General features: G+C 36.5%; 1 protein-coding gene across 1 annotated transcript; it reads right to left on the bottom strand.

The window, feature by feature from the left end:
• Positions 1-3,572: 3,572 nt before the first annotated feature.
• LOC105381008 lies at positions 3,573-22,731 on the bottom strand. Its single transcript, XM_048625446.1, has 10 exons — positions 22,485-22,731; positions 16,316-16,440; positions 15,690-15,799; positions 13,096-13,264; positions 12,451-12,652; positions 10,827-10,997; positions 10,330-10,451; positions 9,850-10,016; positions 9,263-9,434; positions 3,573-3,978 (listed from the first exon to the last, which is right to left on the bottom strand). Exons 1-10 carry the CDS (start codon positions 22,635-22,637, stop codon positions 3,681-3,683), a joined length of 1,689 nt encoding a protein of 562 aa, XP_048481403.1. The 5' UTR covers positions 22,638-22,731; the 3' UTR covers positions 3,573-3,680.
• Between the last annotated feature and the right edge of the window lie 815 nt (positions 22,732-23,546).

Raw genomic sequence — 23,546 nt, 5'->3', positions numbered from 1 at the left:
GCTACATGAGCGGAGGAGCAGGTTATGTGCTAAGCAAAGCGGCTCTAAAAGTTTTTGTCAAAAACGAAAAGAAAAAATGCTCTTTTGTCAACAACCAAACCGTCGAAGATGTATCGATTGGTACATTGCTAACTTTACTTAGTGCTAATTTCTCCATAGTTGGTTAGAGCATAACCAGGAATTATTGCTTGACTTTTGACACATCTGTCAAGAATTTAATATGGAGATGACGTATAATTGATCAATCTTTCTCTGGTTACAATCTAACCGACTATGGAGAAATTGGAGCTTAAGGTGTCAAGTTGCTCAATTAGAAATGTTCAACATCATAGTGGTTCAACGAGAAACCTAAGTTGCTAAATAACCATAATACTGGGCCAGATAATTGTTTAAAGACAGATATTTGATTATATCGTTAGGAGAGGCCTATGTCCAACAGTGGACTATATAAGGCTGAGAGAGAGAGATTTGTACTACGGTCTTGGCTTAATATGTGTATTTATTTATTTTATTTATTTATTTAATTCTTTATTGCACAAATATAAAAATACATGTACAAAAGGTGGGCTTAATGCTAAGAGCATTTTCTACCAGCCAACCTACAGGAGGTGCAGGAAAACAAGTACAAAGATGTGCAAAAAATATCTATTATCTGTGTAGATATATTCTGACACCCTGTATTACCCACATAATGTAGTCCCCACATAATCATTATTAGGTATATATTCAACTGATTTTAGGAAAATGCCTCAATCATCTTGGTGTGCGTCCCATGGACAGTCGAGATCTGTACACCCGACAGAGATTCCTGCCGTTGTCTGCTCACGATCACTTGAGGAATATAAACAGTTCTGATGGCTGGTTCCAGAAGTTTACTTACTATCCAGTTGCTTGGGTAAGTCTCTGGGGGTCACTCTATATGAGGAAAAACATAAGTTTCCGAGCGTAGCTGCGGGAGACACGACTGAATCTCGCTGTTCGATTGTTTTTCGTCAGTATAGAGTAATCCTCCTGATCATATTTGTTAGCTGAAAAGCATGAATCGAAAGTCTTATGAAAGTAAAATGAGCTGAAGTAAAAACGGAGAAAATAGTACTTTAGTGTCTCTGAAAAACGCATGTAGGTTTTTCTTGAACGTTATTGTACGAAGAATTGCTCAAAATTAATTTTACCTCCTTCTTAAGCAGATTTTACATGCATGCTTTTTCGTCTGGATTAGGTGATGTACTTGCAACTGTTGCTAACCTCGTTACATCAAATCAAGTTCAACCTAAAAGCTCTATCTATTATGGTTTTCAGGGCATAGACTGTTGTTCCGACTACGCCATATCGTTCCACTACGTGGACCCAGGAGCGATGTATCTGTATGACTACTTAATCTACCATCTACGACCGTACGGCCTTGACTACCTTCACCACCCATCTGATGCTTATGAACAGTAGTCAGTCATTATAGTTACCTTTTATCTGTATTATAGACTGTTTTCACGAATGGTAGGTAAATAAAAGTGCATTTTCCCAACAATTCCTTCCACCTTTGTATGTATTTATGCTTTTAAAATCCGCAGTTTATAATGGTCCAAATAAGTGTATTAAATTTTAATTAAATTTACTTATATAAAATGTATTAATATACTTAGGGTGCTTTTCCACCAGAGATGTGCTATGCAGCTATGCTGCGAAGATGTGATATCTACGCTACGAAAATATGTGACCGTTTCCACCAATACTACGCTAGGTAGCTGTGCGAGGAAGGTGCGCTACGAAGATGCGCCGCCGCAATGTAGCTGTGCGAGAAAGATGCGCATCTCGAGCTATGCTATGTATCGATAGTAGGGAAACGACGGGGGCGAAACGACACCACTCGCGATGGTCCATAGCACATATCCATAGCACGCATCCATAGCACACATCCATAGCATGCATCATTCCATACAAAAAACATATTTTAGTTGAATCCGTTTCCACCAGTGCTAAGCTATGTGCACCAATAATTATGATTGGTGGATATCAAACGCATCCATAGCATCGTAGCATAGCACATCTCTGGTGGAAAAGCACCCTTACGCAATATTTATTTCGAAATATGATAACTGTACTCTCAAAGAGGAATCCTATACAGAAAATTAATTATAATTTTATACAATGGTATTAATTTTAATCAAAGAATACACAAAACTACGTACCAACTATAGTTGGAACTACCCAGATTTTCCCCAAATAAAGGGTAAGAGGCTGAAAAAAGTATTTTAATAGCATAAATTCCTTTACATCAGCCGGTAATTCGGAATGCTTGGGTATTCGTAGACATTCTGCAGAATTCAGCTTTCTACTGCTCTCATTAAGTTTAACGTCTGTGAGCTGGTGAACAGTATAGCGAGGGTGAGGAACTTCAGACACGACAAATGTAACAAGCCACAGATACAACTCTACAGTAATCGTCATCAGCGAATAATCATCCACTGCTGGACATAGGCCATCTATACAGTAATAAAATATAAATAAACTCTAACACATAGATATTTGCACCAACCACGTTACTCTATTTTGGTTTACATTTTTGAAGAGTGATCATTAACTCGACACTATAGCTCGCCAATTATGTTCGACAAAAAATCGTAGTGCGCGCAGGCCCTCACAAACATTCTTATCGTGACCATAATGATATTCAAATGCATGCAAACATCGTTAGAAAACTAAGGAATACCTACTTTAGCTATAGCATTGTACTACCAATCACTGTCTTGACATCATCAAAAGTTAACTGGTAGAGAATGCTACTAGTATTAAGTTTGCCTTTGTAATTTTTTTTATGTGCAATCATTTTGATAAAATATAATAATAATAGGCCTATTTCACATATTCACACCTGTACCTCCGCTATGAAGATTCATTTTCGTTTTGAGTAGATAATTTTCCTTCTAATTAACTCTTGCTGAGTCACGGTGGACGCCGGTTGGGGACGTGTCTCAATTTTAATAGTTTTAATTACAATTGTGTTTGTCTTGCGTCGCCAGCAGGAATATTAACGTTTGGAGGTCCCAGCTTTTGCTTCTGGTAGCCAATTCTCAACTCCACGCGTTTAGGGCTGTGTCTCCAGTTAGCAAACTGTTTACTGCCGACTGAGTTAGTGGGGCATCAGTTCAGTACGCCCTTTTTTAAAATTGAGTGTTCAGAGTTTGATAGTTTAGGGCTCACTCTACGCAAACACTATCTCAGTTTACGGCAACCTTACGTTGTAAGTAATCTGCCGACGGAAAACTGTTTGCCAACTGTAGACGCAGCCTAAGGCCTAATAGCGTGTCATGGAAATGTAATAATGCAATAATAATAGTGACTATTATCTTTGCGTTATGTCACTATTGCCATCAGTAGTGGCTATACTTACCTATTATGATTTCAAGCCCTAAATGATTGCGTTTTTCATAATTCCTGAATTCTGAAATTCTTATGTATAAGGAATTTACTTTGTGAAATCATTGAACCAGTATTGTAGTAGGTACTTTAAGATAAATAACGAGGATGATTAAAATCGGTTGTAGGTAGGTTACAATATAAATAAAAATGCTCTGTAAGTAAATATTTACTGTTTATAATCACAAATTTTCTTACAGTTTACCTATATACATGCATCACAAAATAGCTTAATTAAATAAAAGTTACAAAAAACAAAAGAAAACTTAAATTGAGAACTGCACCCGTTTTTTCATTAAAAGAACTCCAATCACTAACCAAAGAGAAACAATCCAAATATTTTGGAACAACATTTCAAAATGCGTTCTAAATGTGACCAAGTTGCCGAAATTTAACGGAAAAGATTTTGAAAATAGAACATGGCCAGAGAGAACGACCAGTGACGTCACGCCGACGGACCTCAGAACATTCATTTCAATGATTTTCATGTACTCCACTGCTACATAGAATACTACGAAGATCAGCATCGCTGTTGTTGAAAGCAGAATGAGTGTTGATAACGGCCTGAAAAGAAAAAAAAAACATTTAAGTTGATATAGTTTTTTGCGATTGTTAAAATAACCAAAAGGTTTGGTATCTTTTTCATTTTTTAAAGGATATGGAACCAGAACCAGATGATACAGGGTGTTAACTAGAATGCGTTTGAGCGGGAAATGGGGGTTAGTATTAGTCTAACCAAGCACGTTTCTAAGAAAAAAAACATCAGAATCTCGAATATTTATGTTTAAAGTCTAAAGTAAAGTGGAAAGTTTTACCTTAATCAAAAACATGGTCACCCTACACAAACACATAACCAATGAGACATTCGATTGCAAAAGAACACACACTATAAATTTGTTATCAACTTCACTTTTCATAATTTATTTGATGTAACTATGATTGTAATTAATTACACAGTAGGTAATAACAATTATTAAATAAAATTGAAATTATTCATGGTGATTAATGACATACTAATCAACAATTAAACAGCTGATGTGCATAAAGTTTCATAGATCGTACAGAATATAATTTATGACTTTCTAGGAGCTCAGAACAATAATTAAACCTTTTTACTCAGAATAAGGTAAGCGTTTAGTATTCACCCGTGATACTCACCACGTTTTATTTTTCTTTTATTACCTAAAGATGCGTACAGACCGGCCCAACGAACGCCCACCGATGGACATTTATCATACATAATACAGGGACAGATTGAGCAACGAAGGTCAACAAAACCCGTTCGTTGGCGTTCGTTTGGCCGGTCTGTACGCAGCTAAAGATAAAAGACCACAATGCATAACAGGATGATAACAGGGTCTACTTCAATGACGAATTGGTTTACTTACACTCGCTCATCTCGATTTGTGTTGTGTACTTGCGATTGAGACGTCTTTGATGACGAATAGTACGGAAATCCTCATAATAAGTATGGCCTCACTTTGAATACCAGTAGAATAATAACAATCTCGCGTATCATAACCATCGAGTATTTATGATAGTCATTACCTTCTCTGTGGATCTAGTCTGTCAGTCAGTCATTGTTGTTTACTTGTTTACAATCATTTTTTACAATTATTACCTAAAAGGGAAAAGGTACCTACAATTCTATCTTTTGATTACCTTGCCTAAGCCTAAGCCTTGTTCCTCATCTCGTTTTATGTTGTGCTGTGCTGTGAATACGTGTGACCTATGTTATGAAGCATAAAATGAAACTGTTCTGTATTCATAAAAGATAATTATTGTGTATCAATAATGTGATACTTATGGAGTAAAATGAAATGTCTACAATGGATTGGGTACTTTGAGTACCCAAAATCTCGGTAGGTACCTTGACGATGTGGCTCCAAGTGTGGTGCTGATGCACGCATACTTTTTTATTGACCTTGGCTTTGATTATTTTGGCCTTGACCTTGGCTTTCAAGTTCATGGTCATTCTGTCAAACGTACCTAAACATGAATAGGGTGACTATGAAATTTTAAAATGAACTAAATAAAACTGTTTTATGTTGGTCAGCTTAAAGCAAATAAAATACGTTTTTTAATGTCGTATCGTGTTCAGTATCGTCAGCTGTATCTACCATTTCCCGCTCCAACGCAATCAAGTTAACACCCTGTATATTATGTACGTAATTAGCATTGTGTTGTACCTATATACGTTAATAAATCCATGTTTATGATCTGGATGCAATTATATTGATCTGTTATGTTATTCATTTAGTTATAAATATTCATATTATAATTATTTTTTTATGACAGATAACCACAGGTAGTTATTACTTTTAGTGCCTTATGATTATGTGAAGAGAATCAGAAAACAGTAAAAAATCTTCTAGGTACAACTATATAGATGTTTCTAGAAATCCATCTAATCTTTTGTCTCGTGTAGAGCTATACCTAATTATTACAATGAAAGACTTCCACATAAAAAATGCCGACAACAAATGACCCCAATATTTTAAAACATTTATAGTTGCTAATAATCATATGCGCTGTTAAATGTACTTCAATACAGACGGCGTCATTAAGCAAGCCTTTTCCGTTTAGAAAAACCGGCCAAGTGCGAGTCGGGCTCGCGCACAAAGGGTTCCGTAGCTTAAATCAACCTATCTCAAAAACTATAAGAGATACTTTGATCAAACCAAAAATCGTTGAAAGAGTTAATTAGCATGCATCACCTCTATTTTTTTTAGAATTTTATACCCCGTAGTTATAAAAATAGAGGGGGGGGACATACTTTTTACGACTTTGAGAGCTGATATCTCAAAAACCGTTCACTTTAAGAAAAATGATTTTTAGAAAACTTTATATCATTTTAAAAGACCTTTCCATTGATACCCCACACGGGTATGTACATCGAAAAAAAAAATTTCATCCCTCAGTTACATGTATGGGGGGCCCCACCCCCAATTCTTTTTTTTACTATTTAGTGTCATATTTTTGTAGCGGTTCATAAAACACATATTCCCATCAAATTTCATCACTGTAATACTTATAGTTTCCGAGTAAATCGGCTGTGACAGACGGACAGACGGACAGACGGACAGACGGACATGACGAAACTAGGGTAAACTACCCAATTATTGACACTTTAAGACGAGTTGTCTGCAAAACTGGCCATAAATACGCATAAAATATTAGTATTGTGGTATTTTTTTCTGTAGCGGTTTCAGGTGTATATTCATTTATAATATTTTTGACAAAACAATGACTCTATAGTCTTAGTTTTTTATTATCAGCTATAAATTTGAAAGAACCCCTATTTCCCAATTATTGACACGCGTTTTCCAATTTATGACACCTCCTGTACCAATTATTGACATGCTTGATATTAGGTAATAAAAACCGTTTTGAACAGGAATTAAACCTTTGGGAGGGTACCATGGGTCCGGTTCTCTATTTGGTATATCACGGTGATATATTGAAACACCATAAGTGTCACATACCATAAGTCGTCAGCTAGTTATCTGACATACCATATGTACTGCATCTAATACTGATGCTAGCAGTAACTAGTCCCACTGAGTTAGGCTGCTTCGTCTCATGATCTCCTGGGCATTTCTCAAAGGTTCCAGCCAGTGCGTCCTGCTGCTGATGCCATATGGTTCAGAAACGTGGTCACGGCTGGGCTATCAGGTCCACTGATATAAAGTCGTAATGCGGACTGAAATGGGGTAATCAATCCATCAGAGAACCAATGTGAGATGCCAATAGGCCAGCCACCCAAGAAGAAAGACAGTTGGAGTAATCGAGTTCTCGAGTGGAGGTAACGAACAGGCAAGCGTGACATAGCACGCTTTTTGGCCATCAGGACCAAGGCTGATCTTAGACATGTACCTGGTAAGTAGCTGCTGGAAGAGAAAGGCCAAAGAAAAAGTGTGGTGTAGCTTTGTCACATCTGTATTGATGAAGACATCATGAATCATGAATATGCCTCTGATATCTCCAGTTTATGCTCGCAGAACTACACGTAGCATCCTTAAGGGTTGGCCTGTAGATAAACATGTTCAAGACTAATTTTCTAAACATGTCCAGTGTCCCAATCGAAACGAACGATACCGCTGGATATCATTCAATTTTGTGAATCTTAACACCTATCTTGATCATTGTTTACCCGCCGGGTCAGAATCCCAGTTTTAATAGATTACGAGGTGGATTCAGCTGGGTGGGAAGTGTGCAGGACACTTTTGGACAGGCAAAATGATGACAGGTGGACGTAGAGCAGTTGGCAGGCCACCAGCCACTGATAGTCAGACGACTTCGTATAGATTGCAGGAAGGCAGTGAGAGGTGAAGCAGGAAAAGTTATTTTTTGAGTGTCATAGTATAGTAAGCTCCCATAAAAATATTTATCGTTTATGAGACTAATTATTGACACTTTGCCTATATATAGACATGTCAATAATAGGGAAATAGATTACTGACACTATGTCGATAATTGGATTTCACTGTATTGACACTGTGTCATGAATTGGAAATTCGTGTGGGATAAATGATTAAATAGTGTTAACATGATCATTATAGGATATACTACCGGAAAAAGCAAAAATATTAACATGAAAACAAAAAACATTCCTTCCAATTATTGACCCAATATGTCAACATTAGGAAAATATACCAAAAGTGCTACCTATAATTGACACCACCTAAATTCGAAGTTATAACCGAAAATAAGTGGTTTTTGAGGTAAGAAATGGAAAAGGAATTTTGTTCACTTTTCAGTCCAAATAACAAATTTATAATTTTTTAAAAGAAATACTAGCAAATTTCTCCTTAAAGTAGCCACTGTCCTTTGCAAAAAGCGATCCAAGATGGCGGAATTTGAAGAAGCAACGGAGAGGCACGAATTGTCTATGTTTTATTGGTCAGCCATTGCTGTAAAAAGGACTGCCGAGTGTTACCATTACAGAATAACTATTACTGCTGCATTCAAAGATAAATATCACTAAATAGAACGAAGCGTTGTCTTGTTTTCTTTAATTATTCCGCGCTGTGTCAATAAGTGGAGGGGTGTCAACAATAGGGTAGTTTACCCTATAAGGGTTCCGTTTTTGCCATTTTGGCTACGGAACCCTAATAAAATGGTGCTTTTATCACTGGAACTTTTTCATTGCTCGCTCTTGTATTATGTATAGTTATTGAAACTGGCAGTAAACAATTTATACCTTCCTCTGACACACTGAAAGTAATCTATGTCATTGAGTTCTCGGAAGTGCTTTCACTGATCATTAACCTGGAGCACACTCTGTGACTCTCATAAAGGCAGGTTTCTGGTCATCAAGCTCCGCGTTAAAGATAATGCCTGTGACACTTCATTTAATACGACGGTAGTAGGTTCTACTCGTTGGAATAAAACTCTTTCTGTAGTCAATAATGAAATCTACCGTGTTTAGAGTTGGCAAAAAAAAGATTTAGGAAATCAAACTTTACTCGTAATTTTTACAGTGACGGTTTCACGTAGGTACTTATATGATACTTAAAATGATAGGTGTAACAGTTTGTTACTTTTATATGCCTATAACTCATGTTTATTTCTTTCAAACTAAATAATATTATAATAAATAATATTATACCATCGCCACAAAATCAGCATCCCTTACATAAACTGTACCAAAAATCCTTTATATTTAAATACATTAGAACCTCTACAACTCCATAAGTTTCCAAGAAAACTCTATTCTTGGAAACTTATTTAGTTGTCGAGGTTACATACTCGTATAAAACTTTTTGCCGCATCACTTATCTAATATCTCTATATTTTTGGATATCTTGAACTCCTACCAACTCTAAACATCACACTTCACACTCACCACAAGTTAAACTGGAACGGCACAGCCAGCCCAGCGATGACCACCCCTCCGGCCGCGAACAGCGTCGCCCAGATGCCCCACAGCATCAGCCGGTCTCCATGGTCGCTGTGGTGCCGGTACACCGCGCCGGCCTTCAGACCCATCATGCACTGGATGATGGTGCCGAGGATACCTGGTGAGGAGATGTAGGTGTTTTTATGTGATTAGTTACGAGTGTTCTTCATTGTTTGTCATAGAGATATTTTAAAGAGGAATTAGTATTTTTGTGTGTAAGTACGTAGGAACCTATGCAAATTCTTAAGCTGGAGTTTAGGTATACTTATCACTGTTATAGTGCTACATTATCCCTGAGTGCTATAAGGCTACTTTTATCCAAGATTTATAACGGATAAACTTCTGAAAACCCTTTGAAGGCAATACGAATCGAATGGTAGACTTGGTCGAAGTCATAGAGTAATAGCCCTCCGTGGCTTATGATCAACAATGGACAGTATACGGGCTGATGATAAATACACTAATACAAACTAAACCAGCCCCAAACTCCTCGGAGGAGTAGCGGTAGTGACAAAGAAGTAGAATAAACTTACCTAAGAAACCCTTAGAGAATCCATAGTAGCTGTTGACAAAGATGATAGTGGTCGGGGTGGCCATGAAGACCTGGTTGACGAGCCGGGTCATCTCGTAGTGACGGGTGCAGCTGTTGGACTTGTCCGTGATCTCCAGGTCCAGGGTTGGGTTCTTGAGACCGAGGTTCCTGAAACAGATGAACAAGAGTTTGAAGAGCAAGAGTCTGGATAGCAAATGTTTGTGGTAACCGCAATGATGAATAATGAATCTAAATCTGAAAAATATGGAAATGAAAAGGCAATGTCCTGACCTTTATCACTTGAGGGTTTTGTCATATTCTCCATGCTTGGTAAGCTGGTTGGAGATCTCTTAATAGGCCGGGATTCGAATCTGGGTCCTTCGGCTTAAGACTCAGTGCTAAGGTACTAACTGCAGCGTCATTGTTTGAACAACATCTCATAAAAAAATATGTATAAATCGAAACGAATGTATAAACTTACGATTCACAGTTGAAAGAGAGGAAAGTGGAGATGGCGATGACTTGCACGGCGAAGAGGAAACCGGTGATGATCCAGCACCAGATCAGGGACACCACGTTAGCTATGGCCTTGCACAGGATACTCTGGAGAAGGAAGTTTTTAATTTACTTGATAGCAAAATTTAGGACGAGCTGCTGGCTTCTCTGTTGGATTTACGTTTAATCTCACACCTTACTATGTGGTGGCTGAAAATTACCCAGGATCAGGAAAATATTAGTGACGTCAATTTGTGTTGCAGTGGATGTGTATTTTCTACTAATGATGGCGTAGATTCAGATGGTGATAAATATCATCACCATTATTATCATCAATAGCCCGTTATCGTCCAATGCTGGACACATGCCTCCCACAACACTCTGTCCTCGGCCTTCCTCATGCAACCATTACCCGATACTAGTCTATGGTCGTCAATCCAGCGGACTAGAGGGCATGATAAATATAATGGTGATAGTTCTCACCTTCGAATCCATTTCAAACTTCTGCACCGTGACGGCGTATGCAGTAGCAGTGACCAGGTAGGCGATTCCCATCCTCTGCAGCGGCCACCAGAGCCCCTGAGTGTCCGCTGTCAACTCACTGGCCACTGTCGAGTTGATCACTGTGCCTATAAGAATTAGGCAGAAGGACCTCTGGAAAAATAAAATAGATATATATTTACAGGGCGTTAAAAAAAGGAGCAAAAGTCAGGTAAAGTTGTGCAGTATGACTACCTCCTCGCCTTAGCCTCTTTCGGTTTACTATACCTACTACTTTTTCAATACCTTGTATAATATAAATCTATCTATGATTCTAGTATAAAAAAAATATGTATAAAAGTAAATAAATTGCACCTATATTCCCTACAGACAGTTTAAAAGCTGTTGCTGCAACAGGGTATTCCCGCTAGATTTAACTATGTAGTTATTTTTATAAACCAACTGTGAGACCAAATTAGTGCGACCATAGCGAGTTGTAATGATTGCAAATTGCAAAACTGTGTCTGGTTTTTTGCTACAGAGAGCTAAACTATGTGGTTTTCATTTTTAATCCTTACCTATAAGGTTGCCTGGAAGAAACTCTAAGTCACCCTTTCAGTATATCACAATATATCTTTAAAGAATATTCTATTCTATTCTATATCAGAGGAAGACAAACGCACCTGTTATGTAGATTTTTGCTATAGTTTTAACATATACTAATACACTAATAGTGTATTAGTCTATGGTTTTAATGAAACAGAAAGTCATTTTGTTTGTTTGCATCCTTTTTGCATCTTAAAACAATCTAGCACTGAAAGCCATCTCATTTGCATTCGTTCAGAATTATTTGCAACGCGCAGTTGTAAATTATTACAACCAAGTTGCAGAATCAAAGCTACAGACTTGGAGGTAGTATAAGTGCTTTATATTGGAAATTTCTAGAGGCAATTCGAGTAAGTTTGATTTGATTTACAGATATAAGTATGGATTGAGTGTGTCGACGAGAGATTGCAATCTTGAGTTATGACTTGAATGTTTGTCTTGCATGTGTGTTGATTTCATCAATCTTGGAATACATACAGACATAGTATGTGAGCTAGAGTTGAGGTGGATTATATTTGTGCTCGAACACAGTTTTGAGAGTATCAACATACGGGAGTATCTTAGAAACATAATTAGGTAGGTAATTATTCTAAACCGTAATTATAGTTCTCCAGAGGTTATAAATAAAAGGCTGTGTAAGATTTTTACGACGACAGATTTTATACCATTACCCAGGCATTGTGCAGGTTTATGTGAATAAAATCAGTAGTACTTCTATAAATTAATATGCAAATAGGTACTCACCGTATCATATTATAATAAGAATAAAAGAATGGCCATATGGCCATCTGCTCATGTTGCATTTATGAATTAATTAGGTACCTATGTAAGAAAATAAATAACTTAAGCTCCTATACTGAGTGCCCTGTCTTCACGAGGTAATAAGTATGACACATTCCACTGGTACCTAAGAGTATCTTCAATGATTTCAAGATTACTAAAGTTACTCATTCAGAAAGACACACGCCCAGCAGGGGACAATTACGGGCTGATAATAAAAGTTACATTTCTAATGACTTACCTTCAAGATATCAGTAAACACGTTGCACTTAGTGTACCCCAGTGCATACGCCTGGTCCACAGTGGTCGGGATCTTCACTCCCACAGTCCACACGTACGCGTAGAACAGACACTCGGCTAGTGTGTAGCCGAACCAGTCTCGCGTGAGCACTGTGTAGCCGCCGCCGCCCGTGGTTAGGAAGATTATTGTGGATAGGAGTAAGCTGGAAGGTAAAGGAAATAGCTGTGAATAAGTGGCAGTGTAGTAGGTATGATGGTGAAAAAAAATGTCATAGAACTTTGCCTAACAGGGTAGAAATTAGTCAGTGTGATTCTGGTTGGTACCTAGGTTATTGTACCTGACATACTGAGCACGACACATTCTAAGTCGAAATAAGGGGTATTGTAGAACAATTCAGATACATTAGTAGCTTTTTCCAGAGATACCACCTCAAATTCTAAAATACATAAAACATGTTGACTGCGTCATGGTAATTTCAAAGGTAAGCGTCCAACTTTCATCGTTGCGTCTCACGCAACGGATGGATCGCATTCAGTATTCATACGTTTATAAAAATCCGTTTGGTCCAATACGTACGTTACCGACAGGTAGACGCTTACCTCAATCCACCTAATTTAACACCACAAAAACAGCTGTACAACTCACCCCCTAACCACATACAGGGTGGGCATCTTAACGACCTCCACAGTGGGCTTGATGGACTTCTCGTCTCCTTGCTCCGGGTCCTCTGCGCTCCGGCGTCTGTTCAGCATCACCCGCGCTGCCACAGCCAGCCCGTAGCCGGCCGCTATGAGTAGGCACCAGCATACTAGCGCTGGAATGGGGGTTTGAGGTTAGATGGTGCGTACTTTACATTACAATACACTTTATTTGAACGGAGAATAAAAAATACAAAAGCAAAAACTTAAAAATCAAACAGTAGGTACAAGGAGGCGGCCTTATTGCTTATAGCAATCTCTACCAGACAACTTGTGGATTGAAGTAATTAATATGTTTATTTATTAACTCCCGATAAAAAAGAGCGTTTTGTTGTATTGTGAATCAAAAATTGTATAAAGTATAAAGAAACCATTTATGTTACTGGTCATAGGTCCCAACCATATTTTACAAGGTCCGGAGTCAGTCAAGGCAGTAACCTAGGGCCTTTAGAATTTATCATTATGATAAATGATCTGCCGCAAGAAGTAGCTAACTCGATCTGCCTACTTTTCGCTGATGACCTTAAACTTGTAAAAGAAATTAGGGAAGAGTCAGACTGTCTCGAACTGTAGGCTGACATTGATAGGGTAGTGGCCTGGAGTAACGCAAACCAGCTCTTTTTTAATGTAACCAAGTGTCAGGTCATCTCTTTTAGCCGTAGGCAATCGCCGCATCACTATGATTACCGTGTGGATGGAGTCACTATGCAGCGCGTTACGGAGGTGCGTGACCTCGGCATTCGATTCTCCGCCGACTTATCATTTCGCGATCACATTAGAAGCGTGTGTAAAAAAGCTTTTAGACACCTTGGCTTTATAATGCGTCAATCGTATAATTTTACTAACATCACAGCCATTCGGGCTCTGTACGAGGCAATTGTTAAAAGTCATCTTGAATGTAACTCAGTCATCTGGAGCCCACATGAGGAAAAATATAGACTTATGTTGGAGCGTATACAAAATAAATTTGTTAGAGCCATCTATTTAAAAATGTACGGGGTATATCCATTTTATCCCCTCATGTACCCTACCTTGTTCGTCTTGGGCATGGTCGGGTACACCCAACTGGAGGTTAGAAGGGAGCTTGCACTAGCCACGTACGTTATGCAGTTGTTGCGAGGTACGCAGTGCAACCCAGGGGTGCTCCGCATGGTGAGTCTGAGCGTGCCGGACCACATGGTGGGGCGGCGGCGGCGCGCGGGGCTGCTGGCCGTGCCGCGCGCGCGCACCAACCTGCTGCGGGACGCCCCGCTCACCCGCGCCCTCCGCGTTCTCAACTGTATCTCAGAGACAGTTGACATATTTTGTTGTTCTCTGAACGAATTTACTAAAACGGCACAGTCGGCTTTATGCTACAATGATAAATTAAGGAAAAATAATTTTTATAATATGTAATGAAATGTTTGTGTGAAAATTGCTTTTATGTTGATTTTAGATTTATTTTATTGATTAGATGTAATTTTTATTGTATTATTGTGTATGTGATTTGCCATTGTTAAAATTAATTATAATTATAATAAATTGAGCTTGCTATCGAATTAGGTTACTCTGTAATGATAGTATAAGTTTTATAAAATAAATAAATAAATAAAAAAAAAATAAATAAATAAAATACTTTCCTGTTAAGCAGGAGATAAAAATATAGAGTACAGACTAGAATACATCCAAATTTTACTACCTAGGTACCTTCTAAAAATTTCTATAAATCTTACGAACAGCAAAAATACATAGTTATCCACGATTCGTGTCTCTTCTTACTAGGCCTCAGATATTCTTGAGATATAAAATATGTAAAATGCATTACATAACATTTTAGGGGTACAAAAGAAAATGTTATTTTTACCCTTTCGGAAGCCACAGAGCGTAAAATCGAAAGAAATTTCCGCACAAAGATAATAGTTTCAAGGGACGGAGCGAAGACCCAAAACTTTAATGGAGGTATCGACAAAAGGAAGAAAAATGATTCTTGTCTATGCACGAAGGTAAAAAAATATATTTTCTTTTAGCTAAAGATGCAAGTTTTGACATTTTTTTTTAATTTTTTTTCTCAAGTAATATTCATAACTAAATAATGTTAGCTTTGTAATAATAATGTTAACTCGATATAAATACTAATACTCATAATAATAAGTAATAGCGAAACCTAAAATTTATGTCATGTATACCATTGACCATGAGCATTATTGACCATCCACCTGTTGGACCTATTTGTTGGAAATAGACATTCTTAAATAGTTTTATCTTGCTTCATCCCGCCCCGAAATGAAATCTACCCAGAACATTTTTATCTGCCCTGACCGGAGCTCGAATCCGAATATTTCTATACTGCATTTCGCCTACTAACCACTGCACTATTTAATTGTCCATTAGTATTAATATTAATATTAATGAATGTTAAACAAACTGGACCGACGATCTTAGGCGGGTAGCCGGTAGTGGCTGGATGAGGAAGGTCGAGGACCGAGTGTTGTGGCGTTTGGGAGAGTCCTATCTCCAAGTGGATGATTATTGACTGATGATAGTGATGTATGTAAAACTCACGTAAATATATGTTGATATGGTCGAGCGCCGGCACCAGGTTGCATTCTCCGATATCCAGGCGGTACACTCCATACTCCCCCAGGGTCGGTCGGAACTGGCAGATCAGGCCACTAGAAGTAGTCAATATTATAAGCGAACCAAATTAAATAGTTATTCGATATGTAAGATAATTATGGGAGGAATGAGCTTGTTAAATTGAATATAATTAAAAAGAAAACATTTATTCGACATAAAAACAGCAACATTAACATTAGAAAATTTACAAAGTGGGCCTGTCTCTGAAAATAAAATACGATAACACATTCTGTTCTCTCATTTAGCTCCCTCATTTATCGCAATGGTAAATGAAAAAACCACGTTCCAGAAAAAGAGCTCTCATTATTTTCTATTATATGTCATTTATTCGCTAAAATTGCATTAGATAGACACAGACAGAAACCAAACCCCAGTAGTATATTCAGTTGGTGGACCGCCGACCCGTTGGTCCGATGACATTAGGAGAGTGACTGGACCAAACTGGATGAGTGTAGCACAGGACCGTGGGACTTGGCATAACATGGAGGAGGCCCCTGCAGTAGGTTGACGTAGGCTGATAGTCATGATGATTAAGTAGTTAGTGAAATTACCTTCTAGCAGTGAGTGTGTCAGCGTGGGCCGTGTTCATGAGTCGCCACGTGCTCGGCACGCCGGCGTCCACCGCCCACGAGTGATTCAGCCCACTGTGCAGGCGCTGCCGGAGCGAGTAGGGGCACTGGGGGAGAGTTACATTGTTATACAGGGTGTTGGCACTAGGGGAGAATCACACTGTTATACAGCGTGTTGGCACTAGGGGAGAATCACACTGTTATATAGCGTGTTGGGTGGTTCAGACTACTGTGCAGGCGCTGCCGCTGCTGGAGCGAGTAGGGGCACTGGGGGAAAAATCAGGCATGAAATCAATAAAAATTACACATGGAATCTAAGAATTTTGGCTTTGCACGGCTTATAAAATATGATAAATAAATAAATATGTGGGGACATCTCACACACGACCATCTAACCCCAAGCTAGGCAGAACCTGTGTTAAGGGTGTCGGACAGCTGATATATCTACACAAATACATAGATAGATAGATACTAAATATAAATATCAACAACCAGGACCCGAGTACAAATATCTGTCTTTAAACAAATATCTGCCCCAGCCGGGAATCGAACCCGGTACCTTCGGCATAGCAGTCAGGGTCACTAACCACTACACCACAGCCGCCATTATACCACAATCGTCCATTGCTGGGCACAGGGCGACGGCGAAGTCACAATAATTATGGGATACACAGATAGAGTACTAATACCTAATGTCATGCTGATGATAAACCTAGGTACTTATATACGTATATGACGCAGAGATCAGATGAGAGTAATTATTAGGTATACGATTCTATTTAAGTATAGGTACTTTACTATAGTAGATAGAAAGGGACACACGCAAGATACTCTCACGTCATAATATGTTATGTTACAGAGTTGCGTTGAAGTTGGGCCATTGTACAGTCAGCTGCATAAGTAGCTGTACACTTTTGAACCTTGTCAAACTCACTAGCTGCCTATTCATTCATTCAAACATTGACGTTTTGATTAGTAGGTAGTTTAACAACGAACAAAAGTGTATGGCTACTTATGCAGCTGATTGTACTTACTTCTTGCCACTATTATTTAGGTTAGGCCTGATTGATAATTATTCACTTGAAATCATCGTAATAGGTAAATACGCCAAATTACAAATTGAGAGCCCCCTCCTTTTTATAAATTCGGTCGGTGGAAAAATTAATCAAAGTACCTATATTTACTGGAATGTAAATAGACGAAAACTTAATCACTGTTTATGTTTAAGTACACCAAAACGGGTTATATAGATAATTATATAGGCCCAATTGCTGGTATTGGGGTCGTTTAGCGGCTATGTTCAACTTGATTGCAGCTTCAAATATACATTGAAATTGCTTGCCTAAACCTTGATATGATTTTAATTACAACGGTTATATTATAAGACATAGTAGTGTCCAAATATTTTACTAACGATTGTTTAATACATCTCTTTTAATTTAATTAAGATGGCATTATTGATTATTGTCGTATTGTAGGGTAACGTAACGTACCTAGGGACATTTTCGACTACCCCAACTTTGAATGAAGCTATCGCAGCGTACAACTAAGATATTAATGTGAAATTTTCTTTATTCGGTAGGATATATAATCTATTATCACTAGTATTTGTGCTAAAGCTTTAGTGTGGCCAGATTTTATTAAATTAAGATAAAAGTAAAAATGCTTATTTTGACCCAAGGTACGTTACACGTTTGTACCTTGGGACACTGTTTCCTATAGCTTTGTACTATGGAAAATGCAAACTTCTAAATAACGCCTTATATCTCTGTTCTTATTGATTTACTGAATCCCTCTTCTGTCTAGTTTTACTCTGGCACTAATAAGAACAGAGATATAAGGCGTTATTTAGATGTTTGCATTTTCCATAGTACAAAGCCATAGGAAACAGTGTCCCAAGGTACAAATTTAATTGTGTCCCAAGGTACAAAAAAGCAATATTTAACCAAAATTTAAATATCTTTATTTTTAATTTAGGAATCTTTCAGATAATTGCCATGTCATAAAATTAAATAACTGAAAAGTTATACGTGACATCCATGTCTTTATTTTGAGCATGCCTCAATGAGATAACGCAACACAAAAAACTATACAAAAGCTACTTTTGACTCCAAAAAACTTCATATTCTCTTCACCACACACTCGATGCTGGTATGATCACGAGACTCACTAGTTTTGCCAAGCGAGTAAAATACTATGCCTAGGGTAGAATTTTAATGTGTTTATTTAGCCGGTTTTTAAAATACAACTAATGTCCCGAGGTACAAGCGTCCCAAGGTACGTTACGTTACCCTACCTGAGGATACTATGAATATACATCTTTGCTTTTATTATAGAACTATGTAATGTAGTTTTTTTATTATTTTTATTTTTACACTTAATATGTAGATACAATTGATTTATTTTAATAAATTACACATAACCAGTGATCTAACTGAAGGCAGGCCATTTAACCTGCTCAGCACAATTTTTATCATAATAAACTGATAAAAATAATATAAATAATAAAAATTTACTTTTCTATATTAGGTACCTTCTACCGATAATTTATAAATTTTATGCTTTACCTATCCGCGATATCTTGACTAAATAAATACAACACTAGACATAAAAATAACGGGTTTCGTTGGTTATTTAGTTGTGCCCTTGTAACCAGTTTGGAATTGAAAGGTGGTATAGAGAGGCAGAGTGTTAAGGACAGTGTATGTAAATATCCATAAAAGAGTTCAATCAACTCTAGGCAAAATTATACAAAGTTTTGTGCGTTTTGAAAACATGTCAAGTACTACACTGACGGGCAATGAAAAAGTTTCACTCACAAAATGCGGACACCAAACAACCCCCATTCTTTCAAACCTTTAAATTAAAATTAGAACAAAATATTACTGTTGTTTAGTTGTTAATATCCTCATGCTCCGTTAAATGTACTTCAATGTTGCAGAAGTCGTATATTTAAACTAGCCTTTTCCGTTTAGGAGTAATTTGGTGCTTTTCTCAGTGGAACCTTTTCATTGCCCGTGAGTATATGTTAGAGTCACAGATGGCAATAGATTTAAATATGTTTAAAAGTTTTTTACAAGTCACTCTAGACATTGAAAGAAATTTTGCTGTAGTACCTATTAAGGCTAGTGAGAAATATAATTTGAAACAATGATTAGTTTCGTTCGTTTCATAATCATGACAATTCCCCAGAGGGATACTTCTAAATCTAATGTAACAAGCTATAGCCATGCTCTTTAATTTTATTATTTTATTTATTATAAAATCACTTAAGACAACGATGACAGGTGACTAACCTCTAAACATGCACAACCTTCGTAGCTATTTAAAAAAATGTTATAATTATTACTTAATACCGCTCACTCAATTACATCTAAGATGTAATTGAGTGAGCAAAACTGGTCTACATGTGGGTCAAGCTCAAAGTTATTTTAGTCATACGTGAGTTTAAAAACCTTAGGTATGTTTAATTATGTAATCAAATAAAAAATGCATAATTATCTGCACAAAAATTTAAAAGCAAAGGTGATTGACTGACTGATCTACTCGTATAAACAATAAATGCACTGATTAGTGCCAATTTCGCCATAGTGGGTTAGACCATAACCAGGGATTATTGCTTGACTTTTAACACATCTGTCAAGAATTTAATATGGAGATGACGTATAATTCAATCATCAATCAACCTTTCCCTGGTTACGATCTAACCGACTATGGAGAAATTGGCACTTAATCTAAAATCTTCCACTGACATTACTGACCGGTTCGATTGTTTAATTTTCTTGTGCAATTGTAATGTAAAATATTACATGAAAAATACTACCGCACCGCTAAGAAAAGTTTTTGAAAACCAGAATTCAAGCCATCAATTTTCTTTCAGTAAGTTTCTTTCAATTTCGCCATAGTGGGTTAGAGCAGCATAACTACCAGGTAGGTATTATTGCTTGACTTTTGCTGAATTTAATATGGAGATGACGTATAATTGATCAACCTTTCCCTGGTTACGATCTAACCGACTATGGAGAAATTGGAGCTAATTCAGATATAACTAGAAGTATTGTTATCAGTTTCTGGAAAAAAATAAGAAGTACTTAGTAAGTTTATAAGTATATCTAAACAATACTAAGTATAAACTTACCTCCTCACACAGTTTTACTGCGAACAAAACAATATAGCTAAGATTCAGAGGTCAACTTTTAATAAGTAGGTACTTACATTGTAGGAAATAGTTTGTTATTTTATTGACAATAGAATTCTGTATTTAGAATTTTAAGTATCACTTAAGGCGAGTACTTTTAGGACAAAATATATGAATAACAACAACAACAACAAATATAGAGCAACAACAGTATATCCAAGGAGGATTTTTATTATGATCAGACAATACTATACCGGCAGTATGTACTTAGGGCTTTCGTTTCTTGTTAAAGTAAAAGTATTTTATTCATCGTATATATACACTCACGAGCAATGAAAAAGTTCCAGGCACCAAAACATTCCTACACGGAAATGACTAGGTTAATGACGCTGTATGAAACATTGGAGAATTTAACAACGCATCAGAAAGAAAGAAAAGAAAGAAGAAAGAAGCATTTATTTGACACACTGAACAATAAAAACAGAAACAAAAAAGAAAAAGAATACTACAAAAAATATATATGAAAAAAAAACAGAAAATAATACAATACAAACAAATAAGGTTGCTGTCCAGAGCGTCAAAAAGGCACCAGCTCAGCGTGTGCTGTGGCCAGAGAGGCCTGCATCAGAGTATTAGGTACCAACTAAGTGCAATAAACTTATGTTTTTTTTAAATATACTTATATATTTATATTTTGGGGCTATTTTGTGTTGGTACCTATTTTGAAAATGTGAAACTTTTTAATTGCTCGTGAGGGTAATATTTTTTTCTGATTAATGTCTTTTTTTAAACTACTCTCCATTCGAAAAATGGCTTTTGATCTTTGGAGATATTTTTATAGGTACAAGAACCTTGACGTGACTTAAACGTGCGTTAGAATATATCTTAATAGGTATGAAAACCAACAAAATAAAGTTATAGAAAAGTAACAATAATTCGTAAATGAGTAAAATTCTTCCCCTTAAACGTTTTTTTTATAGAATACGTAAGCATATAGCATTTTTACGTAGTTTGCACGTGTTTCTTGCATATATTATCTGAGAAAGTTGGTAGATATACAAACATATTTTATGTTTGTATCACTATCAAGTCATGATAAAACGGGCGGAAAATATAAACTAAATTTTATCATAATAACATACATTTCGAATAGTGTAACTTAGTTACTTTTACACAAAATATAATTTATTACAAAATATTAAGATTGGAATCTTATCCAACATGATAGGCTAGGCAGGCTAGGCATAACTGATTTAAATTATTATTATTATTAATTTGATAATAAATTCCATTTACCTTCTAATCTGTCATAGTCAGGCTTGGTACAGATAGGGTGCATAATTATTTTGTTATTTATTGTTTTGTATTCAGCTGGGAATTTTACGCAGTAAGTAATTCATTTATCGTTTACTGATGACTTTTGACCGCACCTACTGTTAAAAATATCATCATATTTTTTACAACACTTCTTTTATTTCATTTTTTTACTGCTGCTGTGTGAATTAACTATGAACTTTTTTCCGTTTCGGTGTAAATTGGTGATTTTCTGAATAGACCTTTTTATTGCCCGTGAGTGTAGTATTTAATTTATACATCTAAGTACTTCAATAGGTATTTTTTCATGACTTAGGACATAAATTTAAGTACAGGTGATTATAGGAAATTTTATCCAAGATTTTTTTATTTTGAAAGTGATAAATTTAAATGTGCTATTATATTTTTTTAAAACCTTTTTAAAGCATTATAGGAAATTTTATGCAAGATTTTTTTTATTTTGATAGTGATAAATTTAAATGTGCTATTACAATTTTTTAAAACATTCATTAAAAGGTTGATCAAAATGTTTACGTATTCGTTTGATAATATTTTGATATCCGCTGTAAATTATACTTCAATGTTGCGGACATGGTTAAGCTATATTATAGCCTTTTCCGTTTGAAAGTAATTTGGTGCTACGTCACTGGAACTTTTTCAATGCTCGCGAGTAAAAAAAAAACAGCACTTTGTACTTACACCGATACAATCATCAGCCAAAGTGTAAACCCCCACTTCATCCATGCCGGTGTTGGCCAAAATATACGCATGATTTAAAGGTAAGTCTGTCACATTGACACTCTCAAACACATCCTGCTTAGGGAACCCGAGACACGCCCTTAACACGTCCATGTTTTGACCCCCCGACGGAAAACTAGGGGTGTTATAATAACCAGCCACAAACGTAACTGTCAAGCGACCGTTTCATACTGAGAGGTAGAAGTACAAGGAATGTTTATCTCGGATTTGAGTCTGACCTTATGTGTTTACAGCAATTAGTAATCGATAAGTATGTATAAAAAAACGTTTAATTATTAACGCTCTACGGCTTAGGTAATAAAGGTTATAATGCGATGGTAATTAGGTAGTTAACAGTTTATGCTTATGACTTTATGAGACAGTGCATGGGTCGAAATCACAATGTTGTATGTTGTATCATTATCATTAAAGTTTTGATTTTAGTTCAAGAAGACTTATGTTTTTCTGATTGAATTTAATTGTGACTTCGCTTTAATGTTCTTAGAATCTAGACTAAGTTTAAGATAAAACATAAGGGTAAATAATATTCATCAATCGGTTAAAACTAATATTTATATTTTCATATCTTGTACATAAATTCTAGGTAAAGGCCAGTTTCACAATGACTGAATAATGGCTACTTGTGGTACTTAAATAACTTATTTCTAAAGAATTTATTGGTACATGGCAGGATTCGAACCCAGGGCTTTACTAATTCAGTTAATAGTTTCCTTATTATAATTAATCAAGTGAAATCTGAGCATAGGTTTACCATCGATAGACTCTTATTTCATAGGGTATAAGTAAAACCAAGCGTCAGTAATAGAAGTAGAAAGATGCAAGTAATCATTAATTGATAGGTTGGGTAGGTAGGAAGATAATGGATTGTTTCACAGAGCAATAACACACATTATTTTTCTTTACCTTCTATAGCATATCTTCATGTAAACAGATAAAAAATATTTTTTGAAAACTTAAGTTATATGACATAGGGTATGATGGCCTATGCTTAGTTGGCTCATG

Source organism: Plutella xylostella, chromosome 14 (genome assembly GCF_932276165.1).
Source record: "Plutella xylostella chromosome 14, ilPluXylo3.1, whole genome shotgun sequence".
In the NCBI taxonomy this organism is placed as follows: Eukaryota; Metazoa; Arthropoda; class Insecta; order Lepidoptera; family Plutellidae; genus Plutella; species Plutella xylostella.
The sequence above is the reverse complement of the archived record's forward strand: the minus strand, read 5'-3'. Positions and strand labels throughout refer to the sequence as shown.